Below are 20,494 nucleotides of genomic sequence, written 5' to 3' on the forward strand. Positions count from 1 at the left end.
ACCCCGTACCCCGTTGCAGGGATGCCTGCACTACTATACAGGAAATGCTGATCCGTCCCGGCCCCAGCGCGCTGGTGCGTGGGATCAGCTACCTCTCTGATACCAGACCGTCACTGCTTTGATGTATCTTCCATCCTCCCGCCGACGGTGCAGGCAGAGGGAAGTGTAGAGATTGCTTGTCGAGAGGCGGCCTTATTATCACAAGAACGGTATCTGCTAATTGGCTTCCCTCTAAGCCTCTCAATTTCGCGTCTCTTTCTCGAGGATCAAGGCCTTGTGGCGGTACAAGCCCATCGGACTTGTTTTGCATTGTCTTCCAGAAAATCATATTTCGCCGACTATACGTCCGTACCTTCACAGCTATTTTCTGAGATTATCGTTACTACTACCCACCCGCCTTACGACGACCATCATATCACGGGCATCTCCATGCTCCTCCCCATCGGCCACTATCACCCCTGAGTCCTTGACCCTTTTGTGTTACAATACGGGCCCCGAATCTTGCCATTCTTTGAGCAGTTTTCACTCTGGAGTCGCCAAGCAATATCCAGCCATCCAGCACCAGCAGGCTGGATAAGATAAGCTTTGCTGCCTTCACACATCAAGCGAAGCCTACAGGAGCAACATCAGCACAAGTCCACTTGAAGCTGTTCTCTGGCTCTCATTACCAGGTGTCATCCGCCTGATACATTCTACCCCGGCGGCCCAAAGTTCCAAAATCAAGAGCTCGACAGCCGGCTCCGGGAAACCGAACCCCCCCCCCTTGAAAGACCAGACGTTGACTAATACGCCGAGACGTCCTGGGCCACTTGCGCACCTCAAATCTGGTTCCCGTCTTTTTCTCAAGAGTCAAGACCACCAACTGTACCACATCTCCTCCTCCTGGCTCCCAGGTACCGGTTCCGTTACTGGCCGATCCTACCCCGGGAAAGGAACGTGGAGAAGTAGACTTTGGAAGGAGGCGCATTTGTTGCCGCATAGCGGTTTCGTCGGCTTTGGGCCTGTCAAGGTCGTCACATTCCACCCTGCCACTGGCAGTAACGAGCTCATCAGACCCTTGCAACATCACGTTTGCTGCGTGGCCGGTGGACACAATCGGCCGTATTCTTTTGCGGCAACGTGCAGAATCCCGCTGCTACAAAGCCCCCCCGGCCAATCTCAGCCCCTAGCCAAAAGCCCGGAGAGGAGTCTCGAATTGGTCAACAAGCGTTCGACAAGCACTCGGAGCACGACAAGGCGGTGCGAGGACCCTAGTTCGGATACTAAGCCTTTCCGTTGACACAGGGCCTTCGAAGCCATCCAACGCCTCGCGTTTGAGGAACCTGCCAGCAGCGGCTGCTTGTACGAACACATCACTCTTACCTTGCTTGTCCTGCCTGCGCCAGTCCATCTACACCGTTCGGAGAGATAAAACGACTGTCGGTGATTTGGTCCTATCATTGAATTATGCTTATTGTATCTTTGTGTAAGCAATAGACGCAACACGTGCTTGACCGTTGCAGAAAACCGTGGACAAGCCGCTACGTCGACGCGGAACACCACCTCATAGCCCGCAAACATTCCGACGTCCATCAATAGCAGTTTAGCGAAACGGTCTGGAACACAGAAGCTTGCCTTGTAGTCTACCGTCAAGTTTGGTACGTATGCCACTTGTTTCATTTGTCTCGGTTCCTCCCCGTCTGAAGCCGGAATATGTCCTTGTTCCAGTCCAAATCACCAAACCGCCTCTTCACCCGGCCCGGGTATCGGCTAGTCGCTCGCCCTCAACCTCGAATGTTAGCTAGCACATCAACGGACATTATCTTATGCCAGATTTTATGACAAGATCGGAACGCGGTTGCGTGGCCAAGACTATGCTTGCCCAAATACCCAAGCGACTCCTCGTGGCCGGTCGCAGCGAAATCCCCCCAATGATCATTGTTCGATAGCTCCCGACGAACGTCTTAGCGGCCCCTTCTCACCAAGCGCATGTCCATCGTCCCGGCTGGTTATGGTCGGCTCGTCTATCGGCTGTTCTGTTGCCTCCAGCCTGGTCTCGCAGACACAAGAATGCGAGACAAGGGACAGATGCAAAGGGGAAAATGGAAGCGACCTGGACCAAATTGGACCATCTGCCCGCTGCTGCAAAAATTGCTGGGAGGATTCTCGATGCACATCATGTCCTAAAGTAGTCGACCTCAGCCCACAGCACCAAAGTGTCAGTGGTACAACCCGAAAGAATGCCGGTCGATTCTCAACAGCTCCAACAGCAAGTCTCCTGCAATTGAGTGCAGAAGCGGAAGAGCTTCCTGCAGATTTTACCTTAGCAAGCCAACCGAACCAAAGACGGGCTGCCTACCCCCATCCACATGGCATCTTGCCCCAAAGCCCTCTTCTCCCCCCCCCCCCTCCAAGCCCAGATGAGGGTTGCATAAGGGCAAATTTGATGTCCATACGTACGTGCCTCTGTCCTGGAGCCCGTTTCCTCTGGATGTTGTAGCGGCTTCTCCTGTCTTGGTACGGCCCACATGTTGCAAAATTCCCGACGAGGGAGCTCGACGCGTGGTACCCACGATCATACAAGTCAAGCCATATCGACTTATCAGCCCCCTTTAACCCGAATCCTTGTCTTGGGGACCATCAACATTCACGTTCACGTTCGCGTTCCCCCTGCTTCTTTGCCCAAGAGGTTGAGAAAAGCACCCCAGCCGAGTCCAAGTGGGCTTGTTCGGCGGGAAATGCCATTGATTCGCGGCACAGCGACCTTATTTTCGAAGCTGTTGCCGATTCGCCATTACCAATTCTTGGTGTCGACGCTTGGAGGCAGGGATCATGGGGTTTCCTGGCGACTTGTCCGAGGTTCATGGACCCCCTGCTCTCTTGAACCGGGACCCTGGCATCCCAGCAGCGCCCACTCTCCAGTCGAAACACGTTAGTTACTTTGGTTGATGAGCATCTTCCACAGCCCTGTTCTCCCTCCTTGCTTCCTGGGCCCAGCGGCAGCAGGGATTCCGTCCAGCCCTCCACCACTCTCCAGAGATAATATTTCCGATTCTGCTTTCAACGCGCGGAGAGCCCAGGATCCAGTCCAGACCTGATGCCTTGAGGGCACCGCAAACCATTGTCACCAAAACCTCCGGCGGTGTTGTACCCGTCGAGTGACATGACGGCCCAAGACCACCATACCTTGCCTTGCCTTAGCCTCCCTGGTCCGTCTACCTTACCCGCTTACTCGTTGCTCTGACTAGACGCCGCTCGCTATTAGTCTTTTACATTTCTGCCACCATCCCGCAGAGCCACACGGCTTGCCATTCTTTACATTTCTCTTCCCTCCGGCCAAGCTACAACTGCTGTTTGTTTCCCCACCGGCATCCTTCGTCCACACTTGCTTGGTTTCTTGCTTGCTACTTGCTTGGATAGCACTTCAGTCGACAGCCTTCTCGACGGATAACGAATAGTGTACCCGCTAACCAAGCTGTTGCGTAACAGATGCCGGTTGTTGGTAGCGTCTTCAACAGCGGTATCAGACAGCACGGCAGCCGTGCCTCTTTCTCGCCTTCTCTGCGGCCCTGTACTGGGAAGGCGGAGCTCAGACAAGCAAGCCATTGGGCATTGGAGATCTAGGCGGCCTGGGGTGACACAGAGTTACAATACAACGGGTACGCTTCAACATCGCCGAAGATAAACGGTGTGCGCTCCTTGCTCAGACGCGGAGAGATACGAATCCTGAGTGGGCCCGAATTGCTCAACATACAGCACTCATTCTCCTGTAGGATACCACATCCTGTACCAAAGAGACTGTCTGTCTACACATTGTCTCGAGATCCTGAGCCGAGCGTTGAGTCCAGTGCGGCAATATACCCTCCGCCAGCCTCGACAAACCGTCTGTATGTTCGTGGAGCATCGTTTGCCCATTGTCCACCGTCTTGGGGAGCCCGTGGAGTCTCCTTTGAACCAGACTCGCGAGCACTGGTCTGTCGAACAGAGTTCCGCCATGGCTGCGTCGTCGCACAACCCATATCCACGATCTCCTAATCCCTCCACCAGGTCGTACGACTCATCTTCAGTCTCCTCTGCCACATCTCCAAGGCAACCTGCCCAGTACATACCGCGAGGTATGATGAACACTGGAGCGAGAACAACTACGGCACCACCACCTCAGCCCATTGGCATTCCACCCTTACCACCGATGAACCAAAACGTCTTCACGCCCTACACACCGGTGACTGGTGGCTCAATGATGGGTCGCGACTCGCTACCCTCGACCGATTCCGTGGCAAGTACACCTGGCCCGTCGACAGCTTCACTACCCCCGATTTCTCAAGCCCAGAAGCGGGCGTACAGGCAGAGAAGGAAAGACCCGAGTTGCGACGCATGCCGCGAAAGGAAGGTTAAATGCGACGCCACAGAGACGACGAGTTGTTCAGAGTGTTCAAGTCGTAATGTCAAGTGCCAGTTCACAAAAGAGACTAATCGGCGGATGTCCTCGATCAAGCAGGTGCAGGACCTAGAGAAGCAGATGGAGCGTTTACGGCGGGACAACAGCAACTTGAGAAGAATGCTCCAGGAGCGGGACGGGGCGATGGACGTTGATCCGGATGGCCTCGAACAACTACCTCTCCAGCTACCAGAGGTCGGAACTCACCCCAAGCGAAGAAAGCGGCCTGCCGCTATTCACGATCTAGCACGTGCAAGATCGAATATGCGCATTTTCTCTCGGGGCATCTGGAAAGCACCTGTCCAGTACCGCCAGGCACCTGCGACGCCATTGTTCGACCCTCAGAGACCCGAGCTGCCTCCGAGGCAGACGACTGAACAGCTTCTACACGCGTACTATGGCTCCGCACACACCATGTTTCCTATTCTTCACTGGCCAACATTTCAGACGGGGGTCGACGATCTTTACAGAATCGGGAATACGAAATCAGTGCAGCCAGCGTGGCTATCAACGTTCTTCGCGGCTCTAGCACTTGGTAGTCTCTTCAGCCAGGATCCCCATCGCGCATTTCGGGCAGCGGAACTGTTGGAAGTTGCTAGAGGCATGATTGACCCGTGGAACAACGACTATGTTCTCGACAATGTACGCACAGTGCTCCTCATTATACTGTGCCTCAACGAGATGAATCAAAAATCAGCTGCCTGGACATGGCTGGGAACGGCAGTGCGAGCTGGTCAGGACCTGGGGTTGTACTCGGAATCCGGACCGTGGCCTGTTATCGAAGGCGAAATGCGCCGGCGGGTATGGTGGACGACTTACATCCTGGACAGGAGTCTGGCTCTTGATCTTGGACGACCGGTGTTGATCGACGACACTGACTGCGACGTCTCGCTTCCTGCCGGCGTGGACGACCACTACATTCACGAGGGAGGCATTATGGTGCCTCCTGGCCGCGAGCCCCTGAATCACTCCCTCCTTGCTCTGATTAACGTCACCAGGTCATACTCTTTTCTGATCAAGACGCTGGTTGCCCCTATCGTGGCGCCCACCAGGCTCGCAACCTTCGATCACCACTTCACCTCCTGCCAGCAAGCTTTCCCCCCAGAGTGCAAGACATCCAGCACAGGGCAAATATTTCCTCACCTCTTGACGCCCTATATCTTCGTTCTGCACGCTCGTCTCGCGTTACACCGCCATAATCTTGCTCCGACCTGCCCGTTCGATGTACGTCTGGCCGCCATGGACCAATGCAATAACACGGCTCTTGACACAGCGTCCCTCCTCTCGCGCGCTACCCCGGCCCTTGCAGACGGTGCCACGGCCCTCCTCACTGCCCATACCTTCCGCTGTGCCCTCTTCCTCCTCCTGGCGGGACACTGGGACCATGCAACGACGTGCCTACGTGCACTTGCAGCCATTGACTCGAAACGCGATGTTGCCATCCCATGTGGCCGGTTCCTCGCCTTCTTCGTGTCTACACTAGGTACCAAGCGCGCCGAGTACGCCGCATTTATCGCCCGCACGACACCTCCAAAACCATTCGCCCCGCCTCCTCCTCCTCAGGGCCGTCCCGGACCTACCCCGCTTCAGGAGGCACTGATGCAGGATGAAGAGCTTCTAGCGTATGTCAGTGCCGATCTGCAAGCAGCGCCAGACTCGGCCTGGGTCTGGGCCGGAGGCGAGCGCGAGGCCATCCTCTCCCCGACTTCCCCTGGGTCGATTATAGCTTCTGGTGGCGCCAGCAGTGGTCTGTTTAGTGCAGAGCAGCGAACCGGGTTGAGCGAGGAGGAAGTTAAGGAATGGGGAGGATGGGAGCGCCTCGAGGCGGCCATACGAGGCCTGGCCTCGGGCAACACAACTCCCACGCCGACATCCGCCACTTGGATATCTGCTTTGCCCGCCGGGATGAAGAACGAAGACACGCCAACGTTGCCGAGCATGATACCAGGCGGCGGCGAGGGGAGCAGCGCCCATAGCCCCACGACGAGCACCAAGGGCCGGCCCCAGGACAGGTTGAGCATCGCCAACATCATTTAAGGAGAGCTCGATCTAGGACAGCACGGGGCTGACCGGCGGCTCGGAACCTTATATCGATGGAGTCCCCCAGGAGCTGCATAACAATGTTTCTTGATGTTTAATTACATCAGAACAAACAACAGGCAACACATCATGACTGTTTACGAACGTCACGGAAATGAAGCCATGTAGACCATGTTCAAGTCCACGAACGGGTTCTTATCATTATGGTCCCACGACAGTAAGCCGGACTCGAAAAGCGACTCCGATGTACGATAATGCGTTGGCAACGAGGCTCTACCATGTCTCACTCGACTTTCTCTCATCAGCTTCATTTTCTTACAAAAAGATTACTTTGCTCGAATCATTCCAATTTTCTCTCTCTCATTGGAATCCCCAAATTCTGAGCGGACGTAGCCATACAGGCCCCCTTCAGACCATTCTTTAACACCTTAATGTCTGCACTGTCTTAAACAGCAAGGGTGAGAAGGAGAGGTACGGAAGTTGAGCCAGAAGCGCTTTTCCTGGTTGTTCACTCCCTTATTTGTTCATGGCCCGGTTCGCTGGAAGACGGAGCCTGGTAAAAATGAGTTGTATACTCTCTCAAAAAGAAAAAGAGAAAAAAAGGCTCCAGCATAGGGTTGGTTTGCCTAACGGGCGCGGCACAGCCAGGAGGCGCAGGGTAGGGAGTGGACGGGGAAGAGGCCGGGCCTTTTTTTTCCCCTTTGGTGCAATGCCCAGCGAAGAGGATGAATTGGGGCTGAGTTCGGTCTGAATTGGGGTTTCATTTTATTGACATTGTCTACCCACATGGTGGCCTACCATATTCTGCTGGCTTTTCGTTTTCCACCACTTTTTCTTTTTTTGTTGCTCAATCGCACGCTTGCTAGGAGGGTTGTACGGGTAATTTCGGGAAAAGGACAAGGGTCATGCCGCCTAAGCTTTTTTTTCTCTTTTTTTGCACATAGGATTTTTTATGAACAAACGAAGCAAGAAATGAGTCTGGGGAACTCGCAGAGGCATGGTACTCGCGGGTTCTTTTTACTATAGACCACGATGAACATCACTTTCCTCCCTTGGGGTGGGGGGCCTTTTTTTTGGATTGTGAAGAATTAGTCAAGAGCTGGAAAGATTGGATGGCTTCTTGATTTAAACGGGAGCTACAAGTGGAAGCGAGCAGATTGGGACTTACCACGAGACCAAGCTTCATAATGACGGCGACTTTCCGGGCTACGACTGACGAGCAGTTTTGCGAATCCCAAATGGCTGGCTGATGGCGATTCGGTTACAGAGATGCCGCGAAGAGCTTCGGAAAAAAGGTCTCGGGGGGAGGTTCATTGTCTTAGTGTATGGCACTTGGCTGCGGACACGACGAGGCTATGGAAACCCCATCGGATCGCGCATCTGCAAGGCCTACGACCGTCGAGAACACCAACTGTCAGAATCGCATTATCGGCCAGCCTGTTTTGCCTGCAACCATGAATGGGTTTTTCGGCGGCGACTCCGTCCATCTCTTGGCACACCACGCTCTGATACCCTGAGGTGGCTTGTCAAAGATCCCCCCCCGTTCAGCGCCTACGATAACTCCAATCGTTGCCTGCCCTTGATTGAGGCGGTCTATAGAGTAGCTTCTCACACTTCTGACAGAGCCGGTGACACAGGTGTTGTCACACCAGGGGCAAGTGACTGTTTGTTGGCTACACTAAACTTCACTTTGAACCGAAGTGTTGCGCGTCCCTCTGCTTCTTGAAGAGACTTGGATGAAGTTGATACAGATTCAATCGCACCAATCCTTCAGCGGCTGCACTGTTCCAAACCCCTGTCTTGTCTCGCACCGACCCCACAGTTGGGCTTCACTGCGTATTTCTTGTTTGTCGAGAGGCTGGGTTTGGTGTTGCCCTGTAGATGGTGCGCTGCGACGGCGCGTGGGGTAGACGAGTTTGACGCGGGTGACAGGCTGTCCCGTAGCATGCTCGACTCGACTGCCACCCGTCCATAGGTAACCCAAGATGGAGCGGGGGGTTGAGGATGGGTAAACAGGGAGCGTGGGGAGTCTCCCCGAAGAGAAGCAGAGATGGATGGAGAAAGGGAGGTTGGGGTTGTATCGTCTCTCCCCGTTAGGATGAAGAAGGCTCAGATACCCCCCCTCCCCTGGTAGAGAGCTCGTAGATGATGCTACATGGCCACTCTGGTCTCTAGCAAAAGGGCCGCGATCAAACTAGTGAGCATCACCCTCCTGTTCTACCCGCGATGGTGCCCTAGCTAGTGATCGAGTCTCACGGTCGTGCGGGAACCGGAAGCAGATGCGTGTCATACATGACGCAACGATGGACGGGAAACCTTTCTTTATCTCAAAGTCAAGTTTTCCCGGGAATGGGTGTGATGCTGCATAGGCTTGATTGTCAGCAACAGTCTTCGAGTTCCCTGGCTTGGGTTTTGCCTACATAGCCTCAGGCCTTTGTTGGTGCAGCTCAAGTTGCCGCAGCTGTACATCTCGAAGTCATATCCACAAGTCCACAAGCCTCTCCAACGCGAAAAGTATAGAGACTGGCCGTTTTTTTTTTTTTTTTTTTTTTTTAAATTTTTTTTTTTTTTTTTCATTGGCCAATCCGCCCCCCCCCCCCCCCCCCCCCCCCCCCCCCCCCCCCCCTCCTTTCTGTCAGGTAGAGTGTGGTGGGTTGTTGTTTTTTTTTTTTTTTTTTTTTTTAACGAATTTCTCAGTCATTTACAGCGGCCAATCCCTCCGCCCCGGCTGGGCTCTTCCGCCCGCCTTTTGGCGGAGACTCGCTAATAAACGAGAATGAACCTCATGGTCCATTCCTTCAATCCCCTCCCCCTCCCCCTCTTCCAACTTCCGTGCCCAGGGAATGAAAATCCGCTAGTTCAAGTTGGTGATCCGCGGGAACCCGGGCCGGCGATCATGGAGGGAGGGATTACCGGGTTGATGCCAGAGGATTTTGCGCTCCGGGATGGTTAGGTCAGGCACAACCTTCTTTGACTGAGCCGTGGCCTGGACCCTGGATCATCAACATCAACGCTCTGACCCCCTTGGGGCTTTGTTTAATGATTGTGTTTTACAGGGTCGCCTAGGCTGTTTCCGTTATCGAGTGTTTGTGTATCCCCGTGGTGGGGGCGAAGGTTCCCAAACTCTTGTACGATGGCCTGGCGTGTTGCGAGTGTATTTCCCCGCGGACTAGTTTGCGCGTCGCGAAACGTGAGAGAGATGATGATGATGGGTACAGTAGGCCCATGCTTTGCCAGGGTTAATCAACACTCCTCTTCGCCATCTTGACTGAATTGCGCCCGATGCCCTGAGACATCAATTGCTATGTTCATGTGCAGCGGAATCGGGGGTTCTGGGCATTTGGTTGTCGCATGCTCGTGTCAGTGATGATTTGTACTCCATGGTGAGGGTTTCGCGCTTGTTCGTGTGGTAGACCAGAGGGGCCATGATGTCTGGATCTTTTGCAACAACTTTCCATTGCTTCTGGTTCATGCATGTGTTCAACATTGGTGCAATAGACTGCTTGTCCGTACTTGGTCGTTCGTTCTCTCATTGAAAGAACAGACGAGCGCGATGGCGAGAGAAATCTTCTTCAGGTCCCCAAAAAAAAAAAAAAGAGATAACCCGAAGATTGGCTTGGACAATCGCGGTGAGGATTTGAGCCTCACGCGGGGGTCGAACCCGCAACCTTGAGATTAAGAGTCTCACGCTCTACCGATTGAGCTAGCAAGGCGGATTATTATCAATTATTGATAGTTTGGCGAAATTTGCAATAATAGTAGCCTCAGCAACAGGGCCCTCTGACTCGTGCAGCGATCCAACTTTCCCCCACTGTCGGATGGACTCCACCGCATCAGGCAGAAGGTCTACCAACTTCTCAACCACGATAAGTTCAACAACGATAACGTGTCACATCAATCAGCACCGACTCCCTGCCCGGATATGAACTTCCCCGTCTCTATCTAACCTATTTATAGGCTTTCGACTTCGGTATAAGGTAGATAGGGAGGTGGAAATGTTCCCTCGCAGGCTGATTAAGTAGACCGTCAGGATGGCCTAAATCGGGGTTGGTAATTCGACGCCCGGTGACCAGAAGCGGAGGGACCTGACGTATTTGCTTAGATAATTACTTAAAGTAAGCACTAGAGCGGACAATGATAGGGAGGAGCAGGTAGAGTTTAACAAGATCATGAAGGGGGACGAGGTTTAAGGAGGAATACAGCTGTCACGTTCAGACCGTTAGTTCCTAATCAACCTCTTTAAGTAGGCTTGAGCGACCTTCGTGGGGCAACGTCTCCGACTTCCTTCACCAAGTTAGGGATACTTTGATCCTGGCTAGGTTGTTTTACTGGCAGCTAGGCAGTTTCTTAACTAGCGAAGCTAAATCGCCGACTCTGGCCTTCAAGACAGCCTTTCCTCCCTAATTGCAAGCTTTCGGTACTATCCCCCCTTCTTTCCCACCTATTTTAAGCTCGTTTAGAGAGGTCCTTCGACCCCCCTCTCCTTTTCATCAGGATCGAAGTATCCCTTACTCGGTAAAGGAAGTCGGAGACGTAAGTCTACGAATGTCGCTCGAGCTTACCTTACTTAAACAGGTTAGCTAGCTAAGCTTCCAAGCCCTACATAGTCTAATAAAACCGGCTTAATCCCCCATTCCCAGCCTTACTAAACGGCCCAGCCTTATTCTATAGCGAATATACTTAAGATAATAAGAGATTTTTGATAAGGGATTCTTTAAAAGTTAAGGAAGCTACTTATTTTAGTAACTTAGTTCTAGCGTTATTTAGGCTAGTCTTAGGTATTAAATAAAAGTCGGGCTAAGCTATTAAATAAAGCTCTTATTTATTAAAAGGAAAAAGGCGGAAAGATAAGGAGTAAGGGTCGGTAAGTATATTAATATGGATATAATGAAGGAGAAGACCCCCCTAAAACTAACGTTTTAAAAGTAGCTCGACCGAGGGCTAACAAATTAGAGCAGGGAGAGAGGCGGCGGGGGCGAGGTCGGGCACGCGGCTGCGCCTCGTGCCTCCGTGCCTCAATATGACCCTTCGTACCGAAGGTCACCGGATCAAGACGCTCTCCAGCTGGTCTCATGCTGCGTTACTAGAGAATCCAGAGTCCTCCAGTCCCTTAAGCTGGTTCTCTCGTCCACGATACTGATTAACTGGATTAGTAATCTCTGTTGATCAGCGAGGAAAGGCATAGCGGTTCTACCATTTTGCAAAGGGATGTTGAGTCTAGAACCTAGCAGCAGGACCAAAGACACATTTATGACGATCCAGAGACCGACACATCCGGATTGAGCAGTAAGCGTCCTTGCAGCCTGCTTTCTACATCTTCATATATCTATTACGCTTGAGGACTTGCATCTTGTCCCTTGATGACAAATTCCCGTATATGATAGTCCTGTCTGCCTCTAGTTGCTGGATTCGGTGGTCAATCTACTGTTTGGCTTTCGTCACCGAACTTGAAGAACCACCATGACCGCACGCGCTCCCTGCCCGCGTCTATAATCTTCCATTTGATCACTCAAGAGTTTCACTTTCCCTGATTCGTCAAGCGCGGTGACCTTTTCCTTATAGCCATTCTTCTCCCATACAGCCTCGTACACCGTCGAGATGATGAACCCACCAGGGCGAACAATCCTCACAAACTCGTCAAAAGCATCGGGCCCCACATGGCCTTCGGTCATTGTACCGACGCAGACAACCACATCGTAGGACCGCGGGGCCTGAGACAGCGGCCGGGATAGGTCGGTAGTGCTCAAAGACTGGTATGCGCCAGATCGCTCAGCGACCCGCAACATGCCTTGACTGAGATCTATCCCATCTATCTGCGTCGCCCCGAGCTTGGCCAGATTGGCCCCGACGAGGCCTGTTCCGCACCCAGCGTCCAGGATTTTCGACTTTGCAATTGCGGATGGACCGATATACTTCACCACGTGCTCGCTGGCAATGACTGGGGCGACATAATCTTGGTCCGCGCCAAGTAGGTCGCGATTGTAGTCTTCGGCCCAGTCGTCGTACAAGGATTGTGCCTCTGCGGTGCTGGTCACTTTCAAAGCGCGTTGAATCGACATGTTGGAGAACGACGATCGGCAATTACCTCTTTCCCGGTAGATGGTCGAAGGCGAGAGCGGAGTAATGTCGATGAAGAACTAGGGTTGAGGATGGTGACTAGAAATGCTCTACTTCCTCCAAGGCTTGAAAAGATGGATTATTATCAAACAACACTTTGAGCCAAGCGAGGATAACGTTTGCGTAACGCATTCAACAGGATAGGTATACTACCCTATGCTGATTGGCGCTGCCTTTCACCCAAGCACGTGTTGAAGGCGATCGACAACTTTCCCCTCAAGTAAGGATCACTCATAGGTCCTTTACTAATCCGATGGCTGATTATTTAGCATGTCCCCCAATCTGGAGGGCTGAATTAGCGCCACGGTGTGGCTGGTTTCTGCCGGGGACAACTGGCTCTCATTCCACCGGTCCCTCGGACTTTCGGAGTATGCGGGGTCGGTCTGTTCGTGGCTTTTACTAGACACCGCTTAAGGACTTTCGCATTTTGCGACAAGATGACGACCTAAGGGCGGGGATTGGGACTTTGTTTTCTTTATTTCAATTGGAAATCAATCACATGTGTCTCTCTTCGAGAGCAAACGTGGCGCGAATGCCGGAGCTATAAGTACTACAGCCATGCTTCCTGGTGCAAGCTAGTCGTGCTCCGTGCTGTTCACAAAACATTCCAGTTTTCGTCCTACCTCAATAGGCCTATTCTTGTCCACTCCAAGTTATTCCCTGCATCTTGGTCACAATCCTGTTTGAGATTCCATCACTCACAACCATGCCTGTCTACCCAAGAAACCAAAGACCCCTTCAAGCGGCCTTGGCAGCGGATAGGCAGCGTACTCTGGAAAAGGCCAAGATCAAGGCTGCAATGGCCGAAAAGACAGAATATGCCTTTGGCGATCGCAACGACCTTCAAAAATACGACACAATGGATGTAACTGGTAATACCAGAAAGGCCAGGAATTGGCTCAGCGGCCTCCACAGAACTTCACAGCCTACCAGCCGCACATCGAAACCTCACACATCGGACTACCAAAGCCTGTGAAGAGCAGGCTCTCTCTAGCGGTCCAAACATCGACCGTTGAACAACCCTTGATATAATTTGCAACGTCCGCCATCTTTACAGATTTCCGGTATTTCATTATCGGACAAGAATCAAGTTTGCCATTGCAAACATTCGATGGCCGAACCCTGCACAACCAACCTGTACACGAATCTTTTCAAGGCAACGAAGGCACCATAATCAGTCATCTACACAACAAGGTAACCCGCCGTGGGTACCTGATAGTGAACACGTGGAGATTTATTCAGAACGAAAGGAGGCACGCAGAATCTCTCTGAGAGCGAAATAATGGGTGCAGCGGGATGAATTATGAGGGCATTGAGAATTTGAAATGATTTTGATCGTATTCATGTCGCGAACATAAATACTAGCTGCCAGGGTTACGGGTGGTGCTATCAACTGTTGATTTGTCGTACAGGAGTTACGGGAAAGAGGCTTGGTCCAGGGCGTTGGTGTGGGAATTTTCGTTGCCGCCTTATTATTTATGCTCAAATGTCGAGTTTTCGTGGGATGAAATTGGGAGTGTGGAAACAAACCTGATCGAAATCTCCAAGAACACGTCCTCTGTGAAGACCTAGAGTTTCTAGCACGTGTAGCTGTTTGCTTGGCATTGAATAAATTTCAATTTTGCGTCACCCAGTGCCGTTGCTGGCAAGCCCGAAGTTTTCCACGAGCGTCCCTCGAAATTTCCCTTTGTTCGCATGCCGGAGACGATGAACAAAGTTCTTGATCTACTGCCTCAAGATCCAGCCAGTTTATAGTTTCATACGTCCAGACAGTTTGGTCCGAAGGCTTTTCAAGATGAGAGTTATGCGGTCTTTACAACACCCTCTTTCCAATCAATGACAGAGTTTAGTTGCGTGAGAGTCTCTCATATCTTTGGAAAAACCTACGGTCATTTCAGTGGACTAATAAGAAGGCCGTTTAAGCAGCTCAGTTGAAAATGGATTTCGCTGATTGCCCGAAAGTCCCCTCCCGTATCTGACGTCTACCTTCCGGGTCAGTTTCTGACTCTCTACACGTCCATTTTTAAGTTGCATTCAATCCTGAACACTATCTCGACAAATTTCTTGGCCGGTACCCTCGCTTTTAATTGAAGGAAGAGACTTGTGAATCGAGTTCTGCTGTCTTTGTCGGCCCAACATGCAAAACCGCTGACCCCTCGTAGAGCGTCATAAAAGACCACTCTAGATTTATGCGATGGCGCTCCATGAAGAATCGATCCTCTGATGGAACACCATGTTAATGTTTAGGTGAAAAAGTGACCAAGGCCATAAGAACATATCTAATCACTCGCACAAGCACATCTCATAACTCTTGATAGTCCCTTCCTCGAAGGATGCTCTCTTTCGTCAAGTCTTCTGCAAGTTCAATCAGCGTTTTGCGTTAATAATAAAGCGGCTCATGGCTTCTTACCTGGTCTTGGCGACAGCCAGTTCTCGGTCCAAAACTCCATCGGGCGCGAAATGCTCATAAAAGCCCCTAATACTATTGCCAACCCCTTCCCGCCCCAACATCCTACCGATGCTCTCTAACCCATACCTTCTCACTTTCACTCGATTCTCGGGACGAAACTCGTCTTCGTAGTACTCCCAGGTTTCCTCGCGCGGCCGCCAGTAGACTGTAGCAAAGCTGCCGTATGGACTTTGCGCACCCTCCTCTTCAATGTGGATGTCCGTCTCGTCGCATTCGAAAGCGCCCTCCCAGCTGTCTTCCAGCCGGTAGACAATGGCGATACCGCGGCCGTACCACTCATCTTGGAAGCGTTCAGGCAGGAACCAGAACTTGGCGTCGTCAATGTCCTCCATGACGACGCGGGAACGAATCTCGTGTCCGTGATGGCGGATGCAGGCTGTTGCACGCTCGCGGGCCGTGAGATGGGATGGGAGAGGGAAGCAAACGACTTCTATCCTCTCCCGTCCCCATTCGACGTTGCGACGAAGTGTACGACGAGAAATAGCGTGCGCCATCTTGGCGGCTCGAGTCGGGGTCGACGAGGGGGTTGTGTCATAGACCACCATACCAAAGGGGGCTTGCTGATGGGATGAATAATCCCAGTCGTCCGGCTGAGGCGCGACTTTTGGTTTCAAGTACGCGGCGTACGTCGGCGTGCCATCGTGGCTAGGCGCAGGTAAGACTACGAACTGGAGTGCATCTAGCTTTTTGCGCCTGAGTGGAATCATCGGTGCTTGGTGTGGCTGCTCGTCATTGTCTTCGCCGTCTTCATCGTCCGAGGGGACGTCTGGCACTGGGTCGAACGAGAGTCGATCGCAGACGCGACACACTGTTGGGCAAGAATTAATTAGTGGTCAGTATACCCGTGCAGAGTAGCTTAGGATTTGTGAGCTTTACAAAGACGATGAACAATGCCACTTCAAAGAGGCCAAGGGGTATTCATCATCACAAATTCATGGGAAAATTAGGATTGGGGCTGTTGTCCTTCCGTTGGTCTCGACAATATCAAACGCACCGAGGAGGGTCATGCATTCCGCAAGTGGGGACTGATGCCTAGAGGCGGAGAAATACAGATCTGATCGCCCAACCCCAAAGAGGGAGCTCCAAGGTTTTATTAATCAACCGGTGTCCAGGTGTTACTCAGAATGATTTGTACAGATTTTAAAAAAGCCATGTAGTGCTCTAGAAATCAGATCGTTCTATCCAGAACCACATGAATAGGGGGGCTGAGTAGGAACAGCTGGAAGAATACTCGTTTGAGGTGAAGACACCGGTTGATTGTCAAAAAGATGTTGGGCGTTTAAGGTCAAGGAAAACTTGACTAGCATCAGCTTCAACCAAGGCTTTTGATTTGCCCTCATCTTGGCTTTACATGAAGGAGTACGAAGACTGAATGTAAGGATGTTCTTCTCCAAGCAGCCACACTAGCTGTCCATTAGGTAAAAAGGGGCTGTGGAGATGTTCTAAACATGGACAGAAACAAGTACTTATTTTTATACGTTAAGGAAGAAATAATATCTACAAGTGAATAAGCTCTCCCAAATTAAACGCTGGGTGTGGTTCCAATAAGAAATATAACTCGAAAGAGACAACACCGAAGTCTGTCAAACGAGATGCCAACGCGATCAAGTAAAACGGCTTCGGCACCTCCTTGACCCAAGGCAATAGATCATTGTGAAACTCAGCTACGCCAAAAAGCGACGGATGTCTAGACGCCAGTGCAGACGTAGTAACCCAGCCACAAGTTGCTGCAGGTCGAGTCAACTTGCGTGTTGTACGAGAGGAACTGCTCAAACGTGATGCCCGCGCCGCTGTAGATGGACCAGCAGCTGTCACCGGAATTGACTTGGTAATACTTCTTGCAGTTGGAGACGATGCCGGGCATCTGGGGCGTGGGGCCGGTGGAGGGCGGAGTCGTCGGCTGAGTGGGAGCCTGCGTCGTGGTGGCCGCGCCGGGCACGTGAACACAGACGTAGTAGTCGAGCCAGAGATTCGTGCAGTCTGTTCAGCAACTTGTCAGATTATTGGGATCAAGAGCAAGCTTGCCATATCATGGCTTAGAGAATGAAAGTTCTACGTACCAGCGTTGACCTCGGTGTTCCAACTCTTGAACTGGGCCGTGCTGATGCTGTACTTGGATGCGATGGCGTCGCAGGAGTCACCAGAGGAGACTTTGTAGAAACCATCGCAGTTGGCTGCGAGGCCCGGCATGGCGGGGGAGTTGCTTGGGGCAGCAGCGGCGGTGGTGGTGGTGGTGGTGGTGGTTGGCGCTTTGGAGGTAGTCGATGTCACGAGGGTGGTGCTCTGGGCAGTCGTGGTCGTCGGCTCCGGGTCGTCAGTGATGGTGCCGATCACACAGTACGAGTTGCTGGTGTCGAGGGTGGGACAGGTGATGCCGGGGTTCAGATTCTGGAGCTCATCGACGGACAACCCCCAGCTGCTCGCAAAAGTTGAGCATGTGTCGCCTTTGCTGGCGGCCGTGGAGAAGGCACAGTCTACAGCGCGGCGTGAGAGAGCCGCCTTGGCAGAGACGATGGCGGGGAGAACTCCCGCGGCGGCGATGAAGTGCGTGATCTGCATTTTGCTGGAACTTTTGAAAGGGAGTGAGGCCTTGAAAGAGAGACAAGAGAAGTGTGATGTTGCTGATGACGAGAAGAAGACACTTTGGGGCGGAATCGTAGCCTGAGTCTTATACTTGAATTCTGCAAAAGCTACCTTCTCTCCAAGACGATGTTCAAATTTCGCTAGCCGTGATCCTTCGAGGCAGAAGCACGCTTCTCGACGACCTTGACAACATCACATCCACATCTTGGGAACTAAGTCAACTTTGGAAAGGACGGTGCAGGAGAATCAGTCAATATCGTGGCCCGGCTTACACCGGGCTTACACCAGGAAAGGCCCGTCCCCGGTCGACAACGGCTAAAACCCGAAATCCACTCTTTGGACTTTTGTGTAGGTATGACCCTGAACGTATGGTGGTGTATGGTGGCGTAGAAGGATGGAGAACGGTCCAAAGTTGCCGAGACAGGTCAAGTCTTTCAGGTACCACCTTGGCGCCAAGAGCCGCACGCGTGATCTTTGCTTATTCCTGCTCCCGCTCATTGGCAAGGCTGCCGAGAAGGATGCCATAAATGTACTATGTGTCCGTAGGTACCCGCAGCAAGGATGTTGGGAGCAACGGGCCTATCAATACCGTTGGTTTCTGTCATATTATTAAGGGCGTTGTTTGCGCCAAGCCGGCCAATCGGCACAAACGCGACTTCTGCTTAATTCAACTCCTTTCTTCCCGTCATCCGCGCAAGGGGGGCCAAAATACATCGGAGAAGCAGCCTGAACTGAGCAGGTTGGCGGGAAATTCCCCGGGACTGTGGAGACGGCAAGTACCTTTCTAGCCCATCCATCTGTATAAAATTCCATGTTCTGACCTTTCCGTGCCTCGTCTTCTCCATCACAACGAAATCGTTGCCTGCTGTTCTGCCCCTCCCAGCCGAGACATTGACATTGGACAACGACATCAGCTGCTGCTATCCATCAAGCTTCTCCAAATTTGGTAGAGCGTCAGCATGCACGTACTATCCTGGACGAGCCGGTGGTCCCTCCTGGCCTGTGTCTGGACCATCCTCGGAGCTGCCGCTGCGAGCGACAACTCGGGCATCGTGGAAGTTGACCTGGTTTTCCCACGCAACGACACGTATGCGCCCACGCCGCTTTTGCCCATCATTTTTGGTTTCCAAAACTCCCCGCTGGCGCCGGCTCTCGCGCCCCAGATCACATTTTCGATTTGGAACTACGACAACAAGAGCGACGCGGTTGACACCACAGCATACGATGTGCGATGGGCCAACTTCTCCAGCAGCGACCCGTACTTTGAGTACCGCGGCTTCGTCGACTTCAATGTCGAGAAGACGTGGGAGATCAGGTACACTGTGAGATGGTTCAGCTGCACGAAGGATTCCCTGGAGTACCCATACGACATCACCAGCAACAACACCTACAAGTCCGTCGTCTTCACTACCAAGAACGCCGGGCAGAGTGTGGATCTCGTGGCCGCCACAAACGAGAAGGGATGTTCGTCTGACGCCGGTGTCGCCATAAGCGTGACTGACACCCTCAACGCCACTGGAATCTCAAGCTGGACAGGTGGCGATACGTGTGCTGTGGTGGCATCATCGACGGTCACGCCGAACCCTTGCCAGATCAAGATCAGCGAGGCTGAGGCGTCGAGCATCTCCGCCTCTGTCACTGCTCGAGCGTGTGAGGCTCAAAATCCACCAATTGAGTGTCCGGCGGGCAACGAGGGTCATGGGCTGGTGGTCGGAGGGGTGGTGTGTTTGGCGGCCACATTAGGTGCAATTTTCCACGTCATGATGTGAGATTGTCTAGGTTGTAGTTGGATTCCACACTTGATTGCCCGAATCTGGAACAAAATTTGCCTCTTCATATCCAAGCAAAAAGTCTATACAATTCGTCCGAGATCGGGCTGAACATAGATACCTTGCGTCGTCCTCTGTGCCTCCTGCAGATAAATTGCAGGTGACCCTGCTTGAAGGATTCAACTTAGATTACTACAGGCAACAGCAGCATATCATTGGGCTGATTTGATTTAAAGGTGGTGCTATGGATACGTATTGCGGGAGCGGATGAGATCGAGAACTTCTGAGCCCTTGAATGCAGGGGAAGATGAAGAAAGGTGGGAAGGGGGGCCAGGCTTGGCGAGCTCCGGAGGGTGGCGGTTCATCCCGCTGCATGGCGGCCGCCAGACTGCTCGTTTAGCTTAACTCTAAGCATGTTCTCTCTTCAGGGTTCTAAGCTCCACTTGTTCGATCCTTCGGACGTCTTCCGTCTGGGAAACTCAGATGCTGCTCGCGCCGGTTAAAGAGGGGCAGATGCGTGAAGGATCGCTTGCTGTAAAATTGCGTTCAACTGCCAAGACTCTACGATTTGACTGCCAAGCTTCAAGCCTTTTCAGGCACGCTTGTGAGCATAAAGAGCATCGGGAAAGACGGCATAGCAAAGGTGATCGTGAGGCAAGGGCCGCAAGGCAGCCTTTTTCGCCCCCAACAGGGGCCCAAGAGGGGCAAGGATCTCGCAACTTACAGACGGCCGGGAGGTTTTATGTCTCGTTGAAGTGACATCCTTTCTGCTTTCTGGTCGGTTAATCCAATAGTGCTTACTCGCAATTTTAAACCTGTTCATGATCAGTATAGGTCATGCGGGGTGTTGAGGTCAAGGGAGGAGTCGGAACGAGATCCAGAACTCTTGACCGGATTCGGGCAATGCTTCAACATGGCTTCAGAGTCGAGAGAAGGCTAAGGGGAAGACAAAAGTTCTTTTTGACTCTGAGAATGATATAAAGACTGCTGCGCGGTTAGCAACTCTATCTAAACGGGTCAACGGAGTACGCTCCTCACAATCATTTTGCCAACTACCCAACCTTCTTTTGACCTTGTTACCTCTCAACCAACTTCCTA

At 52.3% G+C, this 20,494-nt stretch overlaps 7 protein-coding genes across 7 annotated transcripts; 4 read left to right on the forward strand and 3 right to left on the reverse strand.

Annotated features, from left to right (window-relative positions):
- Nucleotides 1-1,792: 1,792 nt before the first annotated feature.
- Nucleotides 1,793-2,479, forward strand: CORC01_09894 (uncharacterized protein; the record flags this gene model as incomplete). Its single annotated transcript, XM_022621523.1, has 1 exon — nucleotides 1,793-2,479. A coding segment is annotated over one exon (687 nt), but the record flags the coding sequence as incomplete, so codon positions are not given.
- A 1,389-nt stretch (nucleotides 2,480-3,868) lies between these two features.
- On the forward strand, nucleotides 3,869-6,454 carry CORC01_09895 (fungal specific transcription factor domain-containing protein; the record flags this gene model as incomplete). Its single annotated transcript, XM_022621524.1, has 1 exon — nucleotides 3,869-6,454. One exon carries the CDS (start codon nucleotides 3,869-3,871, stop codon nucleotides 6,452-6,454), a length of 2,586 nt encoding a protein of 861 aa, XP_022471950.1.
- Nucleotides 6,455-11,895: 5,441 nt separating this feature from the next.
- On the reverse strand, nucleotides 11,896-12,516 carry CORC01_09896 (uncharacterized protein; the record flags this gene model as incomplete). The annotated part of the gene is made up of 1 exon (XM_022621525.1): nucleotides 11,896-12,516. One exon carries the CDS (start codon nucleotides 12,514-12,516, stop codon nucleotides 11,896-11,898), a length of 621 nt encoding a protein of 206 aa, XP_022471951.1.
- A 764-nt stretch (nucleotides 12,517-13,280) lies between these two features.
- Nucleotides 13,281-13,550, forward strand: CORC01_09897 (uncharacterized protein; the record flags this gene model as incomplete). Its single annotated transcript, XM_022621526.1, has 1 exon — nucleotides 13,281-13,550. The coding sequence occupies one exon, from the start codon at nucleotides 13,281-13,283 to the stop codon at nucleotides 13,548-13,550; it is 270 nt and encodes an 89-aa protein (XP_022471952.1).
- Nucleotides 13,551-14,980: 1,430 nt separating this feature from the next.
- Nucleotides 14,981-16,051, reverse strand: CORC01_09898 (uncharacterized protein; the record flags this gene model as incomplete). Its single annotated transcript, XM_022621527.1, has 2 exons — nucleotides 14,981-15,852; nucleotides 16,039-16,051. 2 exons carry the CDS (start codon nucleotides 16,049-16,051, stop codon nucleotides 14,981-14,983), a joined length of 885 nt encoding a protein of 294 aa, XP_022471953.1.
- A 680-nt stretch (nucleotides 16,052-16,731) lies between these two features.
- Nucleotides 16,732-17,603, reverse strand: CORC01_09899 (LysM domain-containing protein; the record flags this gene model as incomplete). Its single annotated transcript, XM_022621528.1, has 2 exons — nucleotides 16,732-17,024; nucleotides 17,105-17,603. The coding sequence occupies 2 exons, from the start codon at nucleotides 17,601-17,603 to the stop codon at nucleotides 16,732-16,734; spliced, it is 792 nt and encodes a 263-aa protein (XP_022471954.1).
- Nucleotides 17,604-18,586: 983 nt separating this feature from the next.
- Nucleotides 18,587-19,899, forward strand: CORC01_09900 (uncharacterized protein; the record flags this gene model as incomplete). Its single annotated transcript, XM_022621529.1, has 2 exons — nucleotides 18,587-19,348; nucleotides 19,825-19,899. The coding sequence occupies 2 exons, from the start codon at nucleotides 18,587-18,589 to the stop codon at nucleotides 19,897-19,899; spliced, it is 837 nt and encodes a 278-aa protein (XP_022471955.1).
- Nucleotides 19,900-20,494: the final 595 nt, after the last annotated feature.

The sequence above is a fragment of the Colletotrichum orchidophilum genome, assembly GCF_001831195.1.
Source record: "Colletotrichum orchidophilum strain IMI 309357 chromosome Unknown Scaffold_93.1, whole genome shotgun sequence".
NCBI lineage: Eukaryota > Fungi > Ascomycota > Sordariomycetes > Glomerellales > Glomerellaceae > Colletotrichum > Colletotrichum orchidophilum.